This window comes from Colossoma macropomum, unplaced genomic scaffold (genome assembly GCF_904425465.1).
Source record: "Colossoma macropomum unplaced genomic scaffold, Colossoma_macropomum, whole genome shotgun sequence".
In the NCBI taxonomy this organism is placed as follows: domain Eukaryota; kingdom Metazoa; phylum Chordata; class Actinopteri; order Characiformes; family Serrasalmidae; genus Colossoma; species Colossoma macropomum.
Window position 1 is genome coordinate 7,674,197 of NW_023494809.1, and position 20,400 is coordinate 7,694,596.

The window sequence follows — 20,400 nt, forward strand, 5'->3', positions numbered from 1 at the left end:
TAACTCTCAAGAGACTGTCAACCGCCTTCCATCCGGCATTCTAGATTCGTCGCCTGTGAGGGCAGGGCAGCTTTTGGGACCCCGCTTGTCATTTCACTGATAAAGGGGTTCTTGTATGTGTCGTCAGTCTCCTCGGAGAATATAAAACCTGCGGCCCACCGCAGCTGCCAGTGGGCATCTTGCACTTGTATGCAGCAGGTGTTCAGAGTTTAACAGCTGTGGAAGATACAACTCTTACAGCAATGGCTGCATCTCTCTTCAGACTGAGACTCTTCACCCTCTTCTTTCTGTATTCAGGACTAGCAGGTGAGAATGACTGCTTTCTAGACGTATAATAGACTATATATAAACACATATGCTATATGTCCATACATAGCAGAAAACTTATGAAGTACAAATATTATTGTAATTTTTATTATATAATTATAATTAATTATGATTAAGATATTATCAGATTATCATCTCATTTAATTTGCTTGTATTGTATTTGATTTTACATGCGGCTCACTGTAGATATCTCTAACCAAGAGGAAGTCTAAACTACTATACAGGAGGAAACAGTGCATTGTAAAGGAAGTCCACTACTGCCAGTGGTCATTCATTCTTTTCCTGGTTGCCTGTCTTTAATCTACTTTTAGTCTCTTGGAGCTATTTCTGGTCTTGCTTTGTCTCTCACTAAACAATGGAGGGCTTATGAATGCTTAAGCGTAATAATAACTGTTAAAGACATGCTGTCTCTCTCAGTGTGTGTTCTCTCTCTGCGTTTCTTTCTGTCCTCTCAGTCTCATTGTTCCTACTGAGGAGCTAATAATAAAATGCTCTTTTCTTTTTCCAGATGCTAGAGTAGAGATCATCACCAGTGAGACGGACATCAAGGTCGGAACTGAACAGTTATTACTGTGCAAAAGTTAGTTTGCTTTTCTCTTTTTCTCTGAGTTTTATGTAATATATACACTCCTGGGCAAAAATAAATGGGCCAAGCCCAAATGTTTTACTGGTGTTTGTGTATATAAATATACATACATATATATATATGTGTGTGTGTGTGTGTGTGTGATTAAACATAACAAACACAAACATAACATAAACTAGCTTGGCAAACAATGTTTTTAACAGTTTGAAACCATCAATGCTGAGTGAAACAGTAATTTACCCACAAGACTTCATCATTTAAAGAAATCAAAGGGAACAGTTCTCCCATATGAACATACTGTATCTGTTTGTTTAATTCTGGCTAATTTACTGAGCAATAATTTGTTGTTAAGAACATTAAAAGCCATTTTGGGCTTGGCTTCTTTTTGTTTTTTGCTTTTTTGTTTGCATGGGAGTGTACACTTGAAAATGAAGAGTGCTTTGGAGTGATGCCATGGAGGGACCATGTTTGTTTCCCTAAAGAACCTTTCAGTGGTTCTTCAAAAGGGAATTCCAATGATTTTTCAAAACGTCTGCATAATTTAATTGTTGAGATGTAAACAAAGTAATTTGGGGAGGTTTGATGAAATAGTGCATTGTGGAGAAACTTTCTAATGATAGAACCTAGGGCTTGTGATGTCTACAACGCAAATATAATCATTTTATCTGCTACCCAAAACAATCAGGGTCTTCTGAGTTTTATATGTAATGTTGATTATGATAATATATAATCTAAAAAAATAAGTTTTCCCTGGGGACTATTTTGCCTTGCAGTGCCCTGCATTTGCATTTGCATAAAAAGAGTTTCAGCCCAAAAGCTTATCTCAATGTCCCAGGCATCAGGCAGCATATTCATAACCATTTTATGCAAAAAATGTGTGTGATGGAGCCTTAAGAGGCCTTAATCTCCTCAGACGTCTGGTTCCGATCACCACCACTGTGAACGATGCTGACTCAGCAAGTTTCTCTAGAAGGAAGCATTTCAGTCCACTATGAATTGCTTTATGTTATAAAAAATCTGTACATTTTCTCTTAAAACTTTCAACTTTGTTCACTATTTTTTAGAATTAAATGTAAATGTAATTCTAATGTAATTCATAATGTAAATATTAGATGCCAGTTAACTTTCTAACAGTCTTTCCCAGTCCAAGCCAAGTATGTCAAAACTTCCAAAGCAAACCTGCAGCATCACCTAGTAAGAAATTCATAGAACATTTGAAAGGCATTTACAAGAATTACAGTATTCTGTATGAAACCCAAGACAATACCACAAATTCATTTTTGTTTCATGTGGTATTTATCCTTATAACTTCTAGCTTTTAAAGAGGCAGATATTACTTGGCAGAAGGATGGGGAGGATGTTGACGAAGATCGTCATGTAGTGGAGAAAGTGGACGAAACTTCGAGTAAACTGATTTTGAAGAGGGTTGACCTAACAGACAGTGGAACGTACACATGCAGTTGTGACTATGAAATTCACACTGACAAGGCAACCATCAAAATCTTTGTCTACGGTAAGACACCTTGTGTTTCGTATATCTAATATTGATACTTTGTGACAAAGTGTTGTCAACATTTAAAGATGTGTTAATAGTATTATTGTGTCATGTCAAATAGAACCATTTTCAACACATTTAATTCAATTAATTTGTTTTCCTGCTCAACACTGTTCTTGCTTCTATGAAGGTCCAAGACCCCAGGTAGTGGAGAAAAATCTTCTCAAGATTTTTATCTCATACCTATTATCTAAAAGAAAGACTTATTTTCTCAAAATGTTGACTTAGTATTTTGAAAAAAATATTTCTTTTCTGCTGAAAGCATCATTCTGACCTAGTAAGTCAAAAATTGAAACTCATTGTTTTGAGATGTTAAATCTATAGCTGAAAAATCTTTTTCAGGCCTGTTCTTATTCTGGTCCGTTAAGTGAACGTTAAGAAACAATGTCTTTATTTCGAGATAACAAGACAATGTTTTGACATACTTCTACCAGAAACAGAGAATTAGGAAAAAAACATAATGGGAATGAGTTTCTTTATGTTCCTAACAGTGCAATGCAAATCAACAACCAGAACTGTTTAGTACTGTTTATCCAGGGAGCAAGTATATTTTTGATTGTATAGCATCTGAATAAATACACTTTACATTAATGCAGTATATAAGTAAAAGAAAAAAAAATGTTTTAAATAAAGTTATTGGTACCTTGTGATCTGATTAGAAGAACCACCATTTAATTTTTCGTAAAGAAGTATTGATTAGCCCAGCCAGGTATTGGATGGTAACAACAAATACTGGATTTGCCAGGAGCCCACTCTGGCAAATATATAATCACAATTTATTTATATTATGATATCATCATATATTATTACATATTTATTATTATATTTATGCTTATTATATTGCCACTGTCTATAAAAAAAACGTTTTTTCATGAAAATTTCATGACCAACAGAAATGCTTCAAAATTGCTTGAAATGAAATCCCTTTACATTAACTTACAGTGAAAGTAAGTAACATTTTGCCTTTTCCTGCAAAATTGCCATTTTGGAGATTTTTTTTTTCTTTTGACAGCGATGATACTCATGGTTGGTGTTTTTCTGTGAAATAAACCTGCTCACCACCAAGATAAATAGCTCTAGATGACACTTTCTTAGATGACTTTTGCCCATTTCCATGCATCTACAGCTTTGTAAGTGATTCCATGAAGCCGTTGATTCACATTTGCTTTTCATTGCTCTTTCATTGTCAGAGGACCCAAACTTTGGCAAGACAAAGACATACCATGAGTTTTTGGTGAACCAGACAGTGCATGTCCCATGTGTGGTCACTGGGAAGCCTGATGTGGAGATCAACTGGTATCGGGATGGTCACCTTGTGAGCAATGACGGTAGGACCCTCGGTACAGGCTATCCATGTGAGAGAAGACTAACTAGAAAAATTTGACCCAGTTTCTCATCTGTCTAACAATGAGAGTGAGGAAATACTAATTCCGAAAAAGCTGCACTGCCCCATTTCACGAAATGCCACCATTGACGAGTTAAGTAGTGCATGTGCTTTATGAGCCATCACTTCATTGTAATGAAAAAAAAGAAGGTAGTGGTCAACAGTGATGACTCCCTCACTCCTTCTTTTCCACAGGCAGTGGTCGTCTCACAGTTCTGCCGAATAGGAATCTGCAAATTACGAACATTCGTAAGAGTGATCATGGAACCTACATCTGTGTGGCGAACATAAAAGATCGACCGACCATAAAGAAGGTGCTGGACATCTCTGTTGTTGTAAACGGTAAGGTGTGAGGGTCTTTACAGGGTACAGAGACATTGTTTAATAAGAAGCTAAACCAAGAGCGACAGGCTGCTCTAGAACTCATTGATCATCTCAGGATCTGGTGAAAGATAAATGTTGCAAAGAGTTATTCTCCTAACTGTTTCCTCAACTTTCTTGGCTCCTCTAGTTCCACCGACCGTGATGATTCGCAGTGAGCGGACAAATGTTCATGCGGGACCAGACACAAATGTGACAATAATCTGCCTGGTTTCAGGATATCCGCAACCAACCATTATCTGGACAGTGTAAGTACTTTCATATAGTAGCACACCGATTACTGTGCAAAACTCACAGACCACCCTTCATTTCCTTTAGTTACAGTCAAAACAACCATTATGCACATTGTTTACCATTATTTACCAACATGAAAAACAGAAAATGACTAAAACAACTAAATAGAATATCCAGTATTTTTTAGGATTGAGTGTGTCCACATGGCCTTCATGACAGCTTCCATTCTCCAAAGACCATCGCCTTTTAGTTTTTCAAAGAAATCTGCAGGGATATTTTTCCACACCTCCAAAGTTCAGTCTTAGAAGTTGGTTGCACTTCACTGGTTGTGATTCTCACAATCCAAATAATCCCAAACTGATGCAGTGAAGTTGAAGTCTGGACCAGGGATGGGGGAGTAGCTAAGTAGCGCGCTACTTTTTGTAGTTAACTACATTTTTTTGCAGCTAATAGCTGTAGCTGCTACAGTTTTATGAAATGTAGCTAATAGCTGTAGCGCCTACACATTTTTGTATAGCTATAGCGAAAACTTCTGCTACAATTTCACTACAGGATTCAGGCAATCCGCACAAAATCTGAACCATAGAATGCGGTCATTAACTGGGCAGGTCGTTAACTGGACAGTTCGAGCGAACGGTCACACTGATCACCCCCTACTAGTAGGCTTAGCTTAGGGGTCGCAACTGAAACGTTAAGAAGAGCCATTTTGTCCTTTCAACAAAAATGAAACCACCTTGGGAGCCACATTTTATGTCTGTTTTACTATCTTGGCTGTAAGTATGTCTCAGTATGTGCTGATGTGCTAGTACAGGCTAAAAATTAAATAAACGAAAACTCAGACTTACTTTGATCTGCTTTGACCTTTAGCTCAGCTATAGCCACTTTTCTCACATCTCAGGAAACGTTCAGTAGCTATCCCAAGCCTGGTCTGGACTCTGGGGTGGACAGTCCATTGTTCTGAAAACACCAGCAGCTTCTTTGTTTAACAACTCTATAAGGTGTCTATACTTGTCTATATTCTATAAGTTGACAGGAACACCTGTGGATTTTTTCAGACCTGAAGCAAGAGTGGAGCTTGATTTCTCTCTCTCAAAACAAAGAAGCTTTAATTATTGTTTATCTGAAGATTAGAGTTTTGGTGGTCTACCAGCTCTTGTATAGTTGTGAGGAGTCCCATTTTCTCTTTATCTTTAATTTATCTTTGGAACTTCAGTTTTGAAAACTCAAAATAAACTTATTAAACTTAAACATTTGTTTATTTGTTTTATTAACTCCATTTATTTGCCTTTGACTTTCTTCTTTCTTAGGCAAGTGGATTATCTTTTATTTAACCTTCTCAGAAATATGTCCATAAAAATGAATAACATGTACTTCATTGCCATTTTAAAAGGAAATTAAATAAACGAAAGGTGGCCTCTGACTTTTGCACAGTTTTGTATCTCTTTTTTGTAAGTAGACACCAGTAAGCATGATTCATTTACCAGCATTACTCAGTTAGCATTTTCACATTGTGCAGTTATGGGTTTGATTAAACTTGCATCTATCTTCCCTCTCAGGCCTTCTACCTCAGATTCCTCTCGCTACATATACAACTCAGACAAGAGTGAGCTCATCATCCCAGCTGTGGCCAGAAGTGACTTTGGAGAATACGCCTGCACGGCTTCCAATAAGCTTGGAGATGACAGTGCAGCGTTCATACTGGATGTCTCAGGTATGAAATCGTTTGCATCATCAAATACTGTTTTAAAGTATTGGTCAAATCTGAATATCTGTCCGATGCCAGTCTTTTCTTTAAAGCAAATATCTGCCATTATCAATACAATTCCGATATCACTGCACATCCTTTCAGCCCCACTAGCTTACATTTTTCTGGCTTTTACTGGCCTACATAACCACATTTAGGAATTTTGGGTTAAGTATTGCCTTAACAAACATACATGTACTTAACTCTTTTGCAGTTGAGAAGGAGCCCAGCTTCACTAAAGGCGCTATGGCTGGAATTGTCATAGTCATCGTCCTGGTGCTATTGGTGGTGGTTTGCTGTTCCAGAGACATCCGGGCCAGGTGCCTGAGCATCTGTAGGAAGGGGTGATCAACAATGTTGCTGTGTAAACTATCTTTTCCTTTCATTCTTTTCAAATTCAGCTTGTCATGAAGACTACATACATCATTTTTGTACTAATAAAAGGATAACGTTTGTTTTTGCTTTCTTAGTTAAATGATTACTCACTCCTAATGACTACCTCATTGTTCATTCTGTTTAACTGTTGATGTGAAATTATTGCTAAAAGTACTGAATTGCTCTCTTCATGTGCTTCATTGAAGGCCTATTGGTTTATGAGGAAAATAATACAGACTACAGAAAGTGTTTATGAACAAGGGGACTGTTATGATATAAAAGTGCCCTTCACTGTGAGCTGGCCTACCTTGGCTGAGTCTCTGTGTCTGTGTATGCTTTGATCCAGAGACATGAATGGGCTAGAGAAACTGAGGGGTAGCATCCCAAAACTACAGGAACAAAAGGGGCAGATGAATGGGGTACATTCGGAGGTCATGCGCGACAAAGCTCCAGCAAAACTTCTTTTCGGAGGGGTGGATGTAGACAAGAACTGCCATCCACAAAAAATGGCTCTCAGGAACTCAGGATGTGACAGCCTGAACCCCATTAGGGTCTCAGCAGCTCTGTCAGGCATTTTTGATCCCCATCTTGCTGCAATCATTGTAGTTCAAAATTGTGGTTTTGATTGTGATCAGAACCTGAAACATATCACAAACATGTCGCTGCTGTCATGTCAAAACCTCAGAAGGGTATAGCTGCCCTTTACGCTGTGAACATTTCATGATGAATGGACCAATAGAAATGGTCCAAACTTACAAAATACAAATGATGATCTGTTAATGTTCATAAAAGTTAAAAACGGTTTACCATTTTGGATAATCAAGGTATATTTATGACAGGAAAAATATGTTGGTGTATATAGTCAGAACAAGATATATAAGCATTTTAGCCTGAATAATCAAGATATATTCTCTCCTTTCAGGAAACCACCAGCCAATGGTGACTCTACTGAAGTATAACTGCAAAGTCTTTCCTTCATTGTATTTCTGAAGAAACTCAAATCAAAGAGCAATAATGGCTTAAGGAGCATAGATGCTAAAATATAGCTCAAGAAAGTAGGATATATTTGTAGTTGTTTATGGTATCTAACTGGATGTCAAGGTTGAAATGACTTCAATACAATATCAGACCGAAACAAACATTCAAAACAGTATATCAGATGGACATGCTGCTCCAAATATTTAATTAAAAACTGTCACAGCAGCAAACAAAAAAAAACAGCACAGACCAGTATAAGTTTCCAGAAGAAGAAAAATCCTGCTTAACTTGTTTTGGAGATAAATGTAGCAAGTTATTTTCCAAGTAATTTTGGATGAACAGGTATTACTAAACTGGGGTCACAAGTTAATATATTGAGGCCATGAATTACTGAAATGGGTGGATTAGGATTCATGCAGGTATAAGATGATTTTTCAGTAGGGTTGAGAATCTAAAGGTCTTTGCTTAATCAAACTTTTTTCTCCACTAAAAATGCTGATTAACATGTTGCTTACTGTATTAATGTTGCGGTAACTTTATGAAGAGCTGTCAACCAATCACCATTGGTGGTGAGTTGGATCAGATGGCAGGGAAGCCTGGCGTTCGGACCAGGTGTGCTGGGAACAACTGGCAGAGTCCCCTGTTTGGAATGATTTAATTCCCACCTCCAGGAAAACTTTTCTCACGTGCCAGAGGAAGTAGGGGACATGGAGTGTGAATAGACCCTGTTCAAAACTTCCATTGTAGAAGCCACTGGGTGTAGCTGTGGCCAAAAGCTTGTTGGTTCTTGTCAGGGCAGCAACCCAAGGACCCTCTGGTGGACAATCAGTGGTGAGGGAGGCTGTCAAGCTGAAAAAAAGGCCTTTAGGGACTGGTTGGCCTGGAGGACCCCTGACTTAGCAGATATGTACTGAAAAAAGGCAGTAGTGGTAGCAAAGGCAAAATCCAGAACATGGGAGGAGTTTGGACAGGCCATGGAAAAAGACCTTCAGTTGGCTTAAGGAGTTTCTGTACAACTGTACTTTGTCTCAGAAGCGGTCGGAATGGCTTTGCTCAAGCTGTAGTCTGTAGGGGTGGAGAAACTCTGACTTTGAATGAGAATATTGTTGGTCAATGGAAGGAACATTTTAAGGAACCCACAAGACATGCCTCCCTCATGGGAGTCAGGGCCAGACTCCGGGGAGTTAGACTCCATTTTTCTGGTGGAGGTCACGTAGTAGTTGGCAAGCTCCTTGGTGGCAAGGCAAAGGGGGTGGATCAGATTCAAATGCCTAAGGCTCTGGTTGTTGTGGGGCTGTCATGGCTGACATGCCTCTGCAATGTTGCATGGACCTCAGGAACAGTACCCTTGGACTGGCAGACCAGGGTGGTGGTCCCTATTTTTAAGAAAGGGGACCAGAAGTGTGTGCCAGTTATCAGGGTATCACACTTTTCAGCCTCCCTGGGAAAGTTTGTGCCAAGGTGCTGGTAAGGAGACTCTGACCAAAAGTCAAACCTTGGCTTGAGGAGGAATGATGCAGATTCTGTTCCATATGGAGGCCTTTTGGCTCCATTGTATGGATGCTTCCAGCATGCACTGGAGCGGTTTGCAGCTGAGTTTGAAATAATTGTTATGCAGATCAGCACCTCCAACTCCAGAGTCCATGGTCCTCGCCTGGAAAACGTGGGAAAATCACCATTGTGCTGGCCCTCCATGAATGATATCCCAAAATTATACACTTGTCCTGTAAAAGAATGTCAGTATTAACCCTCTAGGCCAGAATGTTGCCTCAGGGCAACAGACCAGTTTTCCAATTTTAATTACAATGACATGGTTAATAATGAAGCATGTACTTTGTCACGTTATCTAAAATGGTGCAACTTATGGATGACACCAGTTTTCTTCAAAACAGTAAATCTTCATCACTTTACGTCCATCCATAAACGTTTTATTTGTAAGAAACTGAAACATTACTTCACAATGTTGTACTATGATAACATGATTTCTTTGAAAATTAAATAGTTTTATCTACTTTTTTAAACATATTTAGTTTAAATAGGTTATGCTGAAGTTTGAAGGTGGTTTAAAATCTTTATTAATGTGCCTCTTTTTTATCTTTGAGACTGCTCTAAGACTTTTTATTAACTACAGCATGAGCATGATGTGATATTAGTGTAGGCTGACCTGGTCAACAGACTGCTAACAAGCTCTAAGCTGTAGCAGTAATATTCAAAGACATGCTTCACATTCATGACCATAAAGGACAGGTTCCTTGGTTTATCCACATTTTGTGAGTTTGTTCTGTGCCTTCAACATATCTATCTAGTGGTGGGGTTTGTGAAAGCTTGGTCATGGGAAACGGAAAGTAGAGAGGGGAATTTATAGGGCATTAGATTAGAAGGTGGAGGAGTTTCTACTTTCAAATTTCAGTTTTTCCATAACTCCTTTTTGTAAAATTGGACAATGCCTTCAGCATATAGTGGTAGTATGAGGGAAGACTAAGTAAAGGAGGGAAGAGAATTTCATGACCTGTTCAGGTCTTTGACTGTGTGAGGTGTATGAGGACTTTGCTTGAGGGACCTTCACATAATGAGAAAGACATTGGTCCAGAAGTCTCTGTCCTGCAAGAGCTGATTTTGAAGAGGTGACATGTGAACTGTAGCAGCTTGGCTAGAGAATTTCTACTTACGTTGGCCCTTTGTATGATACTTGTGGTAAAACCGCGTGTTGCTATTAAGGTTAAAAGATGAAAAGAAAGATGGAGCAGATGAGTTTGATTCAGCATAATGGTGACATGGTTACAAACATCCGGGTCCGAATGAGTGTGACAAGGGCAAGAAAAAACTCTCAGGGGTGTGAAGACGAAACTTTGTGAGGAACCAGGACTCAACAGCGGATCCATCGACCTGCATTGTGAAGAGTGTGTTAAATGGGTGGGTAAGAGTATGGAGATTATAATGTCCTGTAAAGAATGGACAGGGAGCAGGGATGGGTATGATGATAGACGGATCTAGCTGGATGATGCTTCGGTCACTGCAGAAATTAGTTTGGCAACACAATGGTTGTTCTGTTATGACAGTGGATGATCACTTGCTTGAAATTTAAGTCCTTAAAAAGGCCAGTGATTGATGAATGGACATGGCTCCCATGGAGTGGGGACTGAACGGAACAAGAGAGCGAAGTGAGATCGGGCACTACAGTGGCACTATAGGCAGTGAGGCTAATTGTGTTGAATCTACTACTTAACGATAATGTTCTTCTAGCGGAACAGCCATTGAGATGGGTGGTGAGAAACTTATTTCGATAATGACTGATGAAAAATGAAAACTACACCACATGGCTAAAGTCAACCTGGGGCAATCCACTTTCTGCTACCTGTTTAATGTGCTCAGTTAAAATTTTGTGTTCAGCCATAATCCTGTCCAAAAGGCCAATGATCTCCACTAGTTTGAGAAAATTGCCATTGCCAATCTGTCGTACTATGGAATGCCAGGTTTTACATAGCCATTATTCTGAGAAGACTGATCAACCGCTGCAACACATTTTACCAACGCATTGTCTTGGCAGCCAATTTGTGCTGATTTTGTGCATCTGTTGTGTTTTGTTGGGCCAAACTTATGTCCAACTCTGTCCATTTCTGAAAATGTTCATGCTGCTTTTTTTTAATCAGTGATGGCTCATGAGAGCTGGGGGCGGAGGTGCAGCATGATTAACACATTCCTCAATTTATATATTTTTTGAATGGTTGGCCAATGACTGGCTCACATTTGACCACCCTTGCCAAAGTGCTTCACCTATATGGACACCGGCAGTGATACAGATTTTGCACTGTTACGTGCACAAACCTCCTCGGTTAGTCTTGGAAGATGTTTGGAGGTGACTAGGTAAGTTCTTAAAACCTCCTGAGAATACTCGTTTTGTGGAAGAGAATAACCTTGAACAATGGTGAGCTGGATCTACCTCCAGATGTGGATGAAGTTATGCCAGATGCCACCCTGGAGAATGCGTACGGAGGAAACCACATCCATTTCCTGATATGAAAGCGTGCATATATAGTTTTTAACATATCGTCACTGTCCAAAGAAAAACAAGTATCTCCAAAATAGTAACTTCACAGGAGGGGGAAAACATTCTTTACTTTCAGTGTAAGTTAATGAGAAGAGATTTTATTCTTAGCAATTTTGGAGTACTTTCACTGGTCCAATCGTCAGGACATTTTCACACTATGGAAAGGAGCTCAAATGAGGCAGAAAAGTAAAAATTGCAAAAAATGGAGATACATGTTTTTCACTGGACAGCAACAATAGGTATGTGATTGCTTCATTTTGTCAAGTGCAGGCTAAAGGCTGTTACACACCAAACACAATTTATTCCTGTATTCTAAATCCAATCTCAATTAAAATTTTCAAACAAATTTTAGATTATTTTAGCCTTATTTTTAGTGCTTTAGACTTTTTAAACTGTTCTTTAGATACAGGAATTTTTCTGCATGCTCTCAACATTGCTGTGGACAGGTCTTTACTAAAGAAACACAAGATTAATTTTAATCTTTTAAGTCAAATCATCCTTTTCTTTTTTGATGCTTTAATGTTTGTTGTTGCAGATGTCAACAGAGGAAAGGTTCACTGAGTTGTGGCCACAATACCCGTCTTTCTGAAGCTTCCTCGAGGGACTGCCATGACAGTCCAAAAAGACAAATGTTGGTGAGAAATAGCATTTATAGCACCTGTTTACATACAGCAAACCTGGTAGCTAGCTACATTTATGTAACGTTCTTGATATGTTAACCTAAGTTTTCTTTGAAGGATAGACAATCCATTCTGTCCTCTTTGTGACGATCAAAAATGGGTCCACCATTGTTTTTCTTTTTCTTTTCACTTTATAACTCATAAAGCTCAAAGCAGATTTTGTGACAAATTGGAAAATTGCTGAAAAGATTGTTGTTATTAATAATCATATTTTTTATTTTGTAATTTAAGTTTAATAACTGTCGGTGTTTAAACTCATAAGAAAATAGAAAATTTACTCACTTCAACACTTAGTAAACTGATCATTTGATTAGTATAAAAGTATATGAGATTTAGTACATAGCTTTAATTTGAGGCATAGATAGAACTCAGGGGCCCTTATCTTTATCAGTTAACGGAGGTTAAAGGGGTTACAAAAGTAAAATGATTTGTAATTTATTACCAGTTTATTACCAGGTTTCGCTATTACAGGTTTTGCAGGCTTTAAATTCACTAAATTCACAGGAAACTTTAACTAGCCACTAAAATCGAATAGCCTAAAAGCTTGACTGAGATTATGACAGAGAGAGGAACGGTTGTTAAGCAGTGACAGGGGGAGAACATGAAGTGGACATTCATAAATGATGAAGAGAATGTCAGGATTGTGACTGGTTACCATTGCGAGTCAAGACGGCCCCTTAGTAGAACAGGCTCCCAGGTGTCCGTGGGATAATTCAGGCCTGATACTGAGGGCTTTACATGGACACCCTTAAGAAAAGAAACAGGGAAACTGCAGAGACTTTACTTCCCTCAGGTGGATTCTTCCATTTTTATTGTATTACATTTAAGTTACATCCTGTTACATCCCTCTCATGTGAATATTTCACAATTCACTGATATGTGAGGCTTAACTACTCTTTCACCAGAGTTTTCATATAGTCCTTGATGCCCCTCCCAACCAGTGGCCTCACCCACTAGAATGGTTTATTTATTAAAGACTAGGAACAGATAAGAGTGCAGCGTTTATACTTATTGACAAGCAGAGCACCAACCAAGGAAAACCAACAAGTCACCAATTCCGCCTCCGGCTGGCTAGAATCTAGGAGGCATGGATAAACAGCCTCCATCAGATCCGGACTACAATACTGGTTACAATCCACCTCCAGGCTACCCCAACCAGACTGGCTACCCTCAGGGCCAGCCTTATGGAGTGCCATATCAGGGTCAGTTTCAGGGTCGATACCCTGTTCAACCCATTGTGACTGTGCAGCCTACATTCCATGTGGCCACCGGTCCCCTGGATCAGCCCTTGCCTGACTACCTGGGCTTCTCCATCTTCACCATGCTGTGCTGCTGCTTACCACTGGGCATTGCTGCTCTCGTCTTCTCAATAAAAGTAAGTATGGCTTATAGAGGTTATGTGGAATAACATGTCAGTTTGCACCAAGAAGGGCTGGGATGTAACGGAATACAAGTATTGTAAATATGTGTTCAAAATACAAAAATTGGGTATCTGCATACAGCACAAGTTACATTTTGTAAAGGCAGTATTTAGAATAGTCACTTTTTAAAATGTTTAGGAGCATACTTTTAGAACACAGACCCACTAAATTTAAAAATATATACCTTAAATACCTTACTATCAGTAAAAGAAACACCATCAATGCTTGTTTATTAACTATTAACATGCAGCGTGTAAAAAAACAGCTTCTTTACAGACACTGAAGTTCCTACTAAGCCTGTGTAGACTGATAAATCAATGTAATGATCCGTTATTAATTAGTGTTACTGAGCTCTGCTAAAGCCTGAGTAGACTGATAAATCAATGTGATCAGTTGTTAATCTCAGTGTTACTGAGCTCTGCTAAAGCCTGAGTAGACTGATAAATCAATGTAATAGGCCATTTATTAATCTTAGTGTTACTCAACTTAATAAACGTTGAGAATTTTGTAACTTCATTTAAATAAGTGAATTTTTCATTAAACATGTTAACAGAAGAATTATATGAAGAACCAGTCTCATGTGTCTAATCACTATGTATTCTACATGTATTCTGAACATTTTTTAAATGTAATTACTTTTTATGTATTGTAAGAGAATACATTACTGAATACATTTAAGACGGTGTATTCAGTGTTTAGCCATCACTACCTTTTCAAAGTTGGCACTGACCATCATCAGCAAGAGGCAAAGTGGCCCTTGTAGAGAATGTGCTAATGAAAAATTGGAGCCAGCTCACTCATTTTAAAATTCATTGGAAGTTCAACTAAAATTTTACTCTTTAGAAAACTAAAGTAATTGCCACTTACCCCTTTCCTCTTTACCTCTTTCCTTAAATTCCTTAGAGAAATTTAAGAGCTGTCTTGCTCTGTTTTCTACCAAAGACAAAAGCTGCGTTCCAAAGTCTAGGCTGCGGCCGAGGTAGGCTGCATTTCTAGATCTAGATCATCTACACACCTTTCCGTGAACTGGGTAAGGAACAAGGTGTACAGTAAACTCCATGCATTTCATGGTTAGATGATTACATAAGACGTCCTAGTTAACTGTTTCCAGTAAAGTATTTTAGAATCCCTGAAAGGCTGTGCAGAGGGCGATACTGTTTAATTAAGTTCATTTAAGAGAAAAAATGAGTCAAAATTATGAGCAGACTGTTTAATTAATAATGTAATTTTAGCGAGTTCTGCTGCCCATCAGCTCCCTGGACTCTAGCTTACGATAATAGGTATGAACCACTACAGACAGTAAACACTTTCACAGCCTTCAAACTGTATATTTCCACTGATAATATATTTCACTAATCATGCTGATCACCTCATACAGAATCAGACATCATTACTGCATTTCTCAGTTAAACAGCTACACAGCCTCTCACAGTTAAAGACAAACACCAAGGCAAGGAGGGGAGAGATAGTTCAGCTAACGCTCCCTCAGGCTGGAGTCGAGTTGTGAGAGCGGATCTCAGCAGGTTTCATACAGGGAGCCTACATTCAGGGAAAACTGTACTCAAGTACAGTAACGAGAGTAAATGTAGTTCGTTACTTACATCTCTGGTCATAGCAGGCTGTTTTAAAGCGAAGGACCCTTCGTATACAACCTAGAAATGCAGCCTACGTTCAGAGTGATTTCAAGGATGCATCAAATGTGTCCTTCCAGGCCTTCGGTTACCCACAGTTCTCTGCGCACGAACAACATGAAGGAGAAAAAAAATCAGCACCACAAAAATGGCGGAAAACGAAGCTGTTGGAGTAGAGCTTGTTTTAAAATGTAAATTGCTCACGTACTTGAATTTGTCTTTGTTACCTTATAAAGTGTAATATCACTGATTAAGTAAAGCATTCGTCCATATATCATCCATATGTCATACATCATCCATATATCATATATCGTCCGTATATCATATTTCGTCCATATATCGTATTTTATTTAGAAGTATTTGTGTATATGTAATTTATCGTACATAAGAACATCTCCTCTGTTTCCGCGAAGAAATGAAAAAGCGTCACAAGTTTTGCGCCATTCTGGCAACGTCACCACGCAGCCTCGTTAGGACTGTTCTGTTTGTGTGACCAATAGGCTACTAAGGAGGAGTCTTCATAGGACAGTCCTACCGAGGACCCGGCCTACCTCAGCTGCAGCCTAGGCTTTGGAACGCAGCTAAAATTTTCTTTCCAAAGTGTTCTGAATAGCATCATTGGGCAAAATGCTCTACACTATCTGAATGTAACTTGACTGTACTTGATTGTAAACAGCAACACCACCACCACTAGGTGGCCTATGTGAAGATCAATCCACTCATGAAGATTTGTACATTTTATACTTCCAGAGTGTGTATATATAAACCACCCTTAACATTACATACAGTGGAGAAATAATGTTGTAAATTCACTTAAGAATAAGTTCAAAACTTAAGAGGAACTGAAAAGTAGCATAGCAAAAACTAAGAGAGCTACAGGAAAGCGGCTTAACGCTATACTGCACACTGTAGTATATTTTAATACAAGTGCATTTCAATACAAGTGTTCAATTCAAGTGTTGGAATACTCTACATCAGCTAGTAGTTCACAAAGAGCCTTGTAAGACTCAGCTTTCGAGCAGTTAACATTGAATTGATCAGTCATTTATGAGTAGTTATTCATTTAATTATTAGTTCACTGTTTCCTTCTGAGTAATTAACTAGCACTCCTTAGTGGTTAGTGGTAGTTCACTATATGTTAATGCAGCACTATTCATTTATCCCTGAATGGTTACCTAACAAATATGAAACCATAACCATGTTGCCAACGCATCACTACCTACAGCATTACAAAAGTCAGTACATTCTGTTCTGTTCTTTATGAGGTCTCATTATATGATGGAAATTATAACTCTTGGGGAATACTGCATCACTCTGTTAGTGGTATATTAAAGTTTAAGCAGTTTTACTGTCTCATTCCACACTCTCTAATCTTTATTACGTACCCAGACCTCGTATCTACATTTATAGCCCTTTGTGTCAGTTTTACTTACTATATAGGTGCACTTCATAGTTCTACAATTACAGACTGTAGTCCATCTGTTTCTCTGCATACTTTGTTAGCCACCTTTTACCCTGTTCTTCAGTGGTCAGGACCCCCATGGACCCTCACAGAGCAGGTACTATTTGGGTGGTGGATCATTCTCAGCACTGCAGTGAGACTGACATAGTGGTGGTGTGTTAGTGTGTTGTGCTGGTATGAGTGGATCAGACACAGCACTGCTCACTGTCCACTGCTCACTGTGTCTGCTCACTGTCCACTCCATTCAACACACATACCTTTTAGTCCACCTTGTATATTTAAAGTCAGAGATTACAGCTCATCCGTTGCTGCACTGTTTGTGCTGGTCATCCAGGTCATCCACCTGGTCATCGAAGGTCACAGGACGCTGTTGGCTGGATATTTTTGATTGGTGGACTATTCTCAGTCCAGCAGTGACAATGAGGTGTTTAAAAACTTCAGCAGCACTGCTGTGTCTGATCCACTCAGACCAGCACAACACACACTAACCACCACGTCAGTGTCACTGAGAATGATCCACCTGCTCTGCGGTGGTCCTGTGGGGTTCCTGACCAATGAAGAACAGGGTGAAAGAGGGTATGCAGAGAAACAGATGGAAATTGTAGAACTACAAAGTGCTCACGGTAAGTGGATCTGACAGCATTTTCATTGAGTGCAGATACCAAATGTACCTAATAAAGTGCTCAGTGAGTGTGTGTTGAATAGAAATATATATATAAGCATGGATTCACACACTAGTTATAGAAAATAACTATAAAGTACTGTGCAAATATCTGACACGGGGGCGTTTTACCAGTAAATATACGTATATATATATATATATATATATATCCACGAAAAGCAAATACACAAATAAACATTTAAAAATAATGTAAAATATAATAAGGCCTTTTGTTTTTATGAAGTGAAGAATATGTCTCTTAGAAGAAAACATAACAAATAAATGCTTATTGCCAAAATAAAAGGCTTTACATGTAAACTTGTCAACTTGTTACACGTCAACTTCTCTGTTAATCCTATCAGCCCCTCTGACTCAGACCTTTGAAGCAAACATTTGAGCTACATAGTGATTCACTGGTTTAGATCCATTTTAATCCAGTAAGAATCTGAAGTCCCTGTAGTTACTGAATAATAAGCCTTAGCAAGTTGTTAGCTTGGGATTTTAAGGAAGGAATAACCAGACGTTCTCGGGTAAAACTAATCCAGCTTGAATAGGGCTTTAGAGTTGTTTTTTTTGTTTTTGTTCCAAATAGGGGTTCAAAGTAGTAGTGAATGCAAGCCAGCGGACGCGGTGACACAGTATGCTTGTGTATATCGAGTAGGAAAATGTTATACTACAGATTGAATTGTATGAATGTGTCTAATTTGTGAACGAGGTGCTTTGTTCTGGCATAATTAAGCCCTGCAGTAAAACCACACAAGCATTGTAAGAAAAAAGTAAGATACGAGGAAAATGTAGGATAAATGTGCTTGTTTATGGTGCATGTTTCTTGAAGTTCTCATAATCTCCGCAATCTGTGAATGTGAAAAGATCCAAAAAGTGGATTGAAAAAAAGATGTAATATTTCAGGGAAGGTATAATCCACCTGACTTTAACAGAGAATAACCTGCAAACTGAAAAGATGCAAATTTGCCCCCAATATTACACAATACAGCTGATTTGGTTACTGCCAAGATAGGCCAAATTCATTATCCGTTCATCGGTCAAGCTGTTCTGTAAACATTTGTTAATAATTTGCAAAATTCAGTTTGCATTTTTAGTGCAAAATGTACAATTTTAAAGGCATGAAAATGCTAAAAACCTTAAAGGGCACTGCTCACAAACCTTACACGGTTAATAGTTGGTTATTTTAAGCTTCTACTGGAGAATATTTGGAGCTCATGACAGGTGCTACTGGGAAAGCTTTGACCAAACACATGAAGATGTTCAGGCCCAGTTATTTAGAGAAGCATATAACTGCTTTATGTCATTCAGGAATGGCTTTGCTTTCTATTAGTTTATATGTATTGGCTGTATTTCTGTACTGTTTATTTGGTTTTGGCTGATGTGAAACAGAAATTTGCAAAATCTTGTGAGATTCTAAAATTGCACAGTGGTTTGTGACGTTGATGACATTTTCTCAATGTTGGTTTTCAACAGCGTCTTGCAGTTGTTGTGAAGAAAAAGCTTCACTGAGTTGAATCATGTTTGAAGTTCTTTCTGTTCTCTCTATTCTTTCAGACTCGAGATGCCAACATGTCCGGCAACAGACCTCTGGCCGAGGGTAATTCACGGACAGCGCGCATCTTGAACAACACAGCGCTGGGGATTGGAATTGTCTTCACTATCTCGTACATCGTGCTTATCGTCATAATCAACATATCATACTAAACCACCGTACAACATCATCACCATGCACCACCATTTGCACTGGACCTAAAGCCAGTTAGAGATGAAGGGTGTTTTTGAAGACCATACAAATAGTTTGTTTGTTTGTTTTGCATATGCATTTGTTTATTACACAGATATTTATACATAAATCATTGGTTTAAAGTAACTACACATGATGCAGCTCTCCTTATAGGCTTTGTAGAAATGTATTACTTTGTAATTCAGATCAAGCAGGTGATTTGAATGCATCCACAAAAAGTAACGTTTCTTTCCTGTGTCCTTATGTCATTTCTGAATTGAACCCAGTTGGATCAAAATAAATTTCCAACATGCAGTGACTTACAGTTCATATTTAGAGCTGAAGCTGATGTCAACAACTGCATATGAATTAAACATTCTTCTGATTTCAAAACACTAAATATACGCTGAATAAAGGCTATTTGCAATGATGCAAAGTGATGTGGATTTTTTTGCACTAATTTACACATAAACTGATTAAATAAAACATGAAATGTGGTCTGTGCAAAGGTTATGGCACATTTTATATTTTATGTTTTCCATTGTGTTAAACTCAGCAGATAAATTTAAATTGTGCACTAAAATAATCTATCCTCAGATTCTCACTATGGTAGCCCAGGCCGTGAAGCAGCAAAGCACCCATGTTCTTATTGTGGATAGCTCTATGTGTTAGCTCTACGACAGATGTAATGGGACCCCCATGTTCCAGAAAGTTCCACATTTGACCCATTATTCCAAAAGGTATTTTTTGCCAAATGTAAAACAAGTTACTGTTTATTTGCTGAATTTGACCTAAAAATAAAACATAAAATGTGGAAGTTATAAGAAAATATACAGAATGTGACATATATTAAACTCAGCAAATACACACATACATATATACATACATAAATAAATAAAACTGTGCACTAAAATGTGCAGTTAAATGCCACATTTAAGCTTTATATTGCAATGTTATACTAAATATTATATTAGAAAATTAACAAAACATTATTTGACCAGAAGTCTTCCTCTTATCAGTAATGTAACTCATCCACAGTAACCACTTTCAAAGAACCTGCAGCATGAAATAATTTTTATTTATAACTCTAAAATCTCAGAAAGGTAGTAAACATTTAGGTTAACTTTATATACAACCCCATTTCCAAAAAAAAGTTGGGACGCTGTGAAAAATGTAAATAAAAACCAAGTGCAATGATGTGCAA

The 20,400-nt window shown here is 38.2% G+C and overlaps 2 protein-coding genes across 2 annotated transcripts; both read left to right on the plus strand.

The window, feature by feature from the left end:
* The first annotated feature begins 237 nt into the window (after positions 1–237).
* On the plus strand, positions 238–6,616 carry LOC118798665 (neural cell adhesion molecule 1-like). Its single transcript, XM_036558133.1, has 8 exons — positions 238–306; positions 836–907; positions 2,229–2,426; positions 3,659–3,796; positions 4,048–4,194; positions 4,364–4,481; positions 6,024–6,178; positions 6,426–6,616. The coding sequence occupies exons 1-8, from the start codon at positions 243–245 to the stop codon at positions 6,557–6,559; spliced, it is 1,026 nt and encodes a 341-aa protein (XP_036414026.1). The 5' UTR covers positions 238–242; the 3' UTR covers positions 6,560–6,616.
* A 6,666-nt stretch (positions 6,617–13,282) lies between these two features.
* Positions 13,283–19,626, plus strand: LOC118798666 (interferon-induced transmembrane protein 1-like). Its single transcript, XM_036558134.1, has 2 exons — positions 13,283–13,667; positions 19,028–19,626. The coding sequence occupies exons 1-2, from the start codon at positions 13,380–13,382 to the stop codon at positions 19,175–19,177; spliced, it is 438 nt and encodes a 145-aa protein (XP_036414027.1). The 5' UTR covers positions 13,283–13,379; the 3' UTR covers positions 19,178–19,626.
* The last annotated feature ends 774 nt before the right edge of the window (positions 19,627–20,400 follow it).

Bases quoted from the DNA above. Each gene is read 5' to 3' on its own strand.
- LOC118798665 (XM_036558133.1), top strand. From the start codon at position 243: ATGGCTGCATCTCTCTTCAGACTGAGACTCTTCACCCTCTTCTTTCTG. The intron at 908-2,228 runs GTTAGTTTGCTT...TATAACTTCTAG, and splicing joins ACAGTTATTACTGTGCAAAA to CTTTTAAAGAGGCAGATATT. The intron at 2,427-3,658 runs GTAAGACACCTT...TTTCATTGTCAG, and splicing joins CATCAAAATCTTTGTCTACG to AGGACCCAAACTTTGGCAAG.
- LOC118798666 (XM_036558134.1), top strand. From the start codon at position 13,380: ATGGATAAACAGCCTCCATCAGATCCGGACTACAATACTGGTTACAAT. The intron at 13,668-19,027 runs GTAAGTATGGCT...CTATTCTTTCAG, and splicing joins CTCTCGTCTTCTCAATAAAA to ACTCGAGATGCCAACATGTC.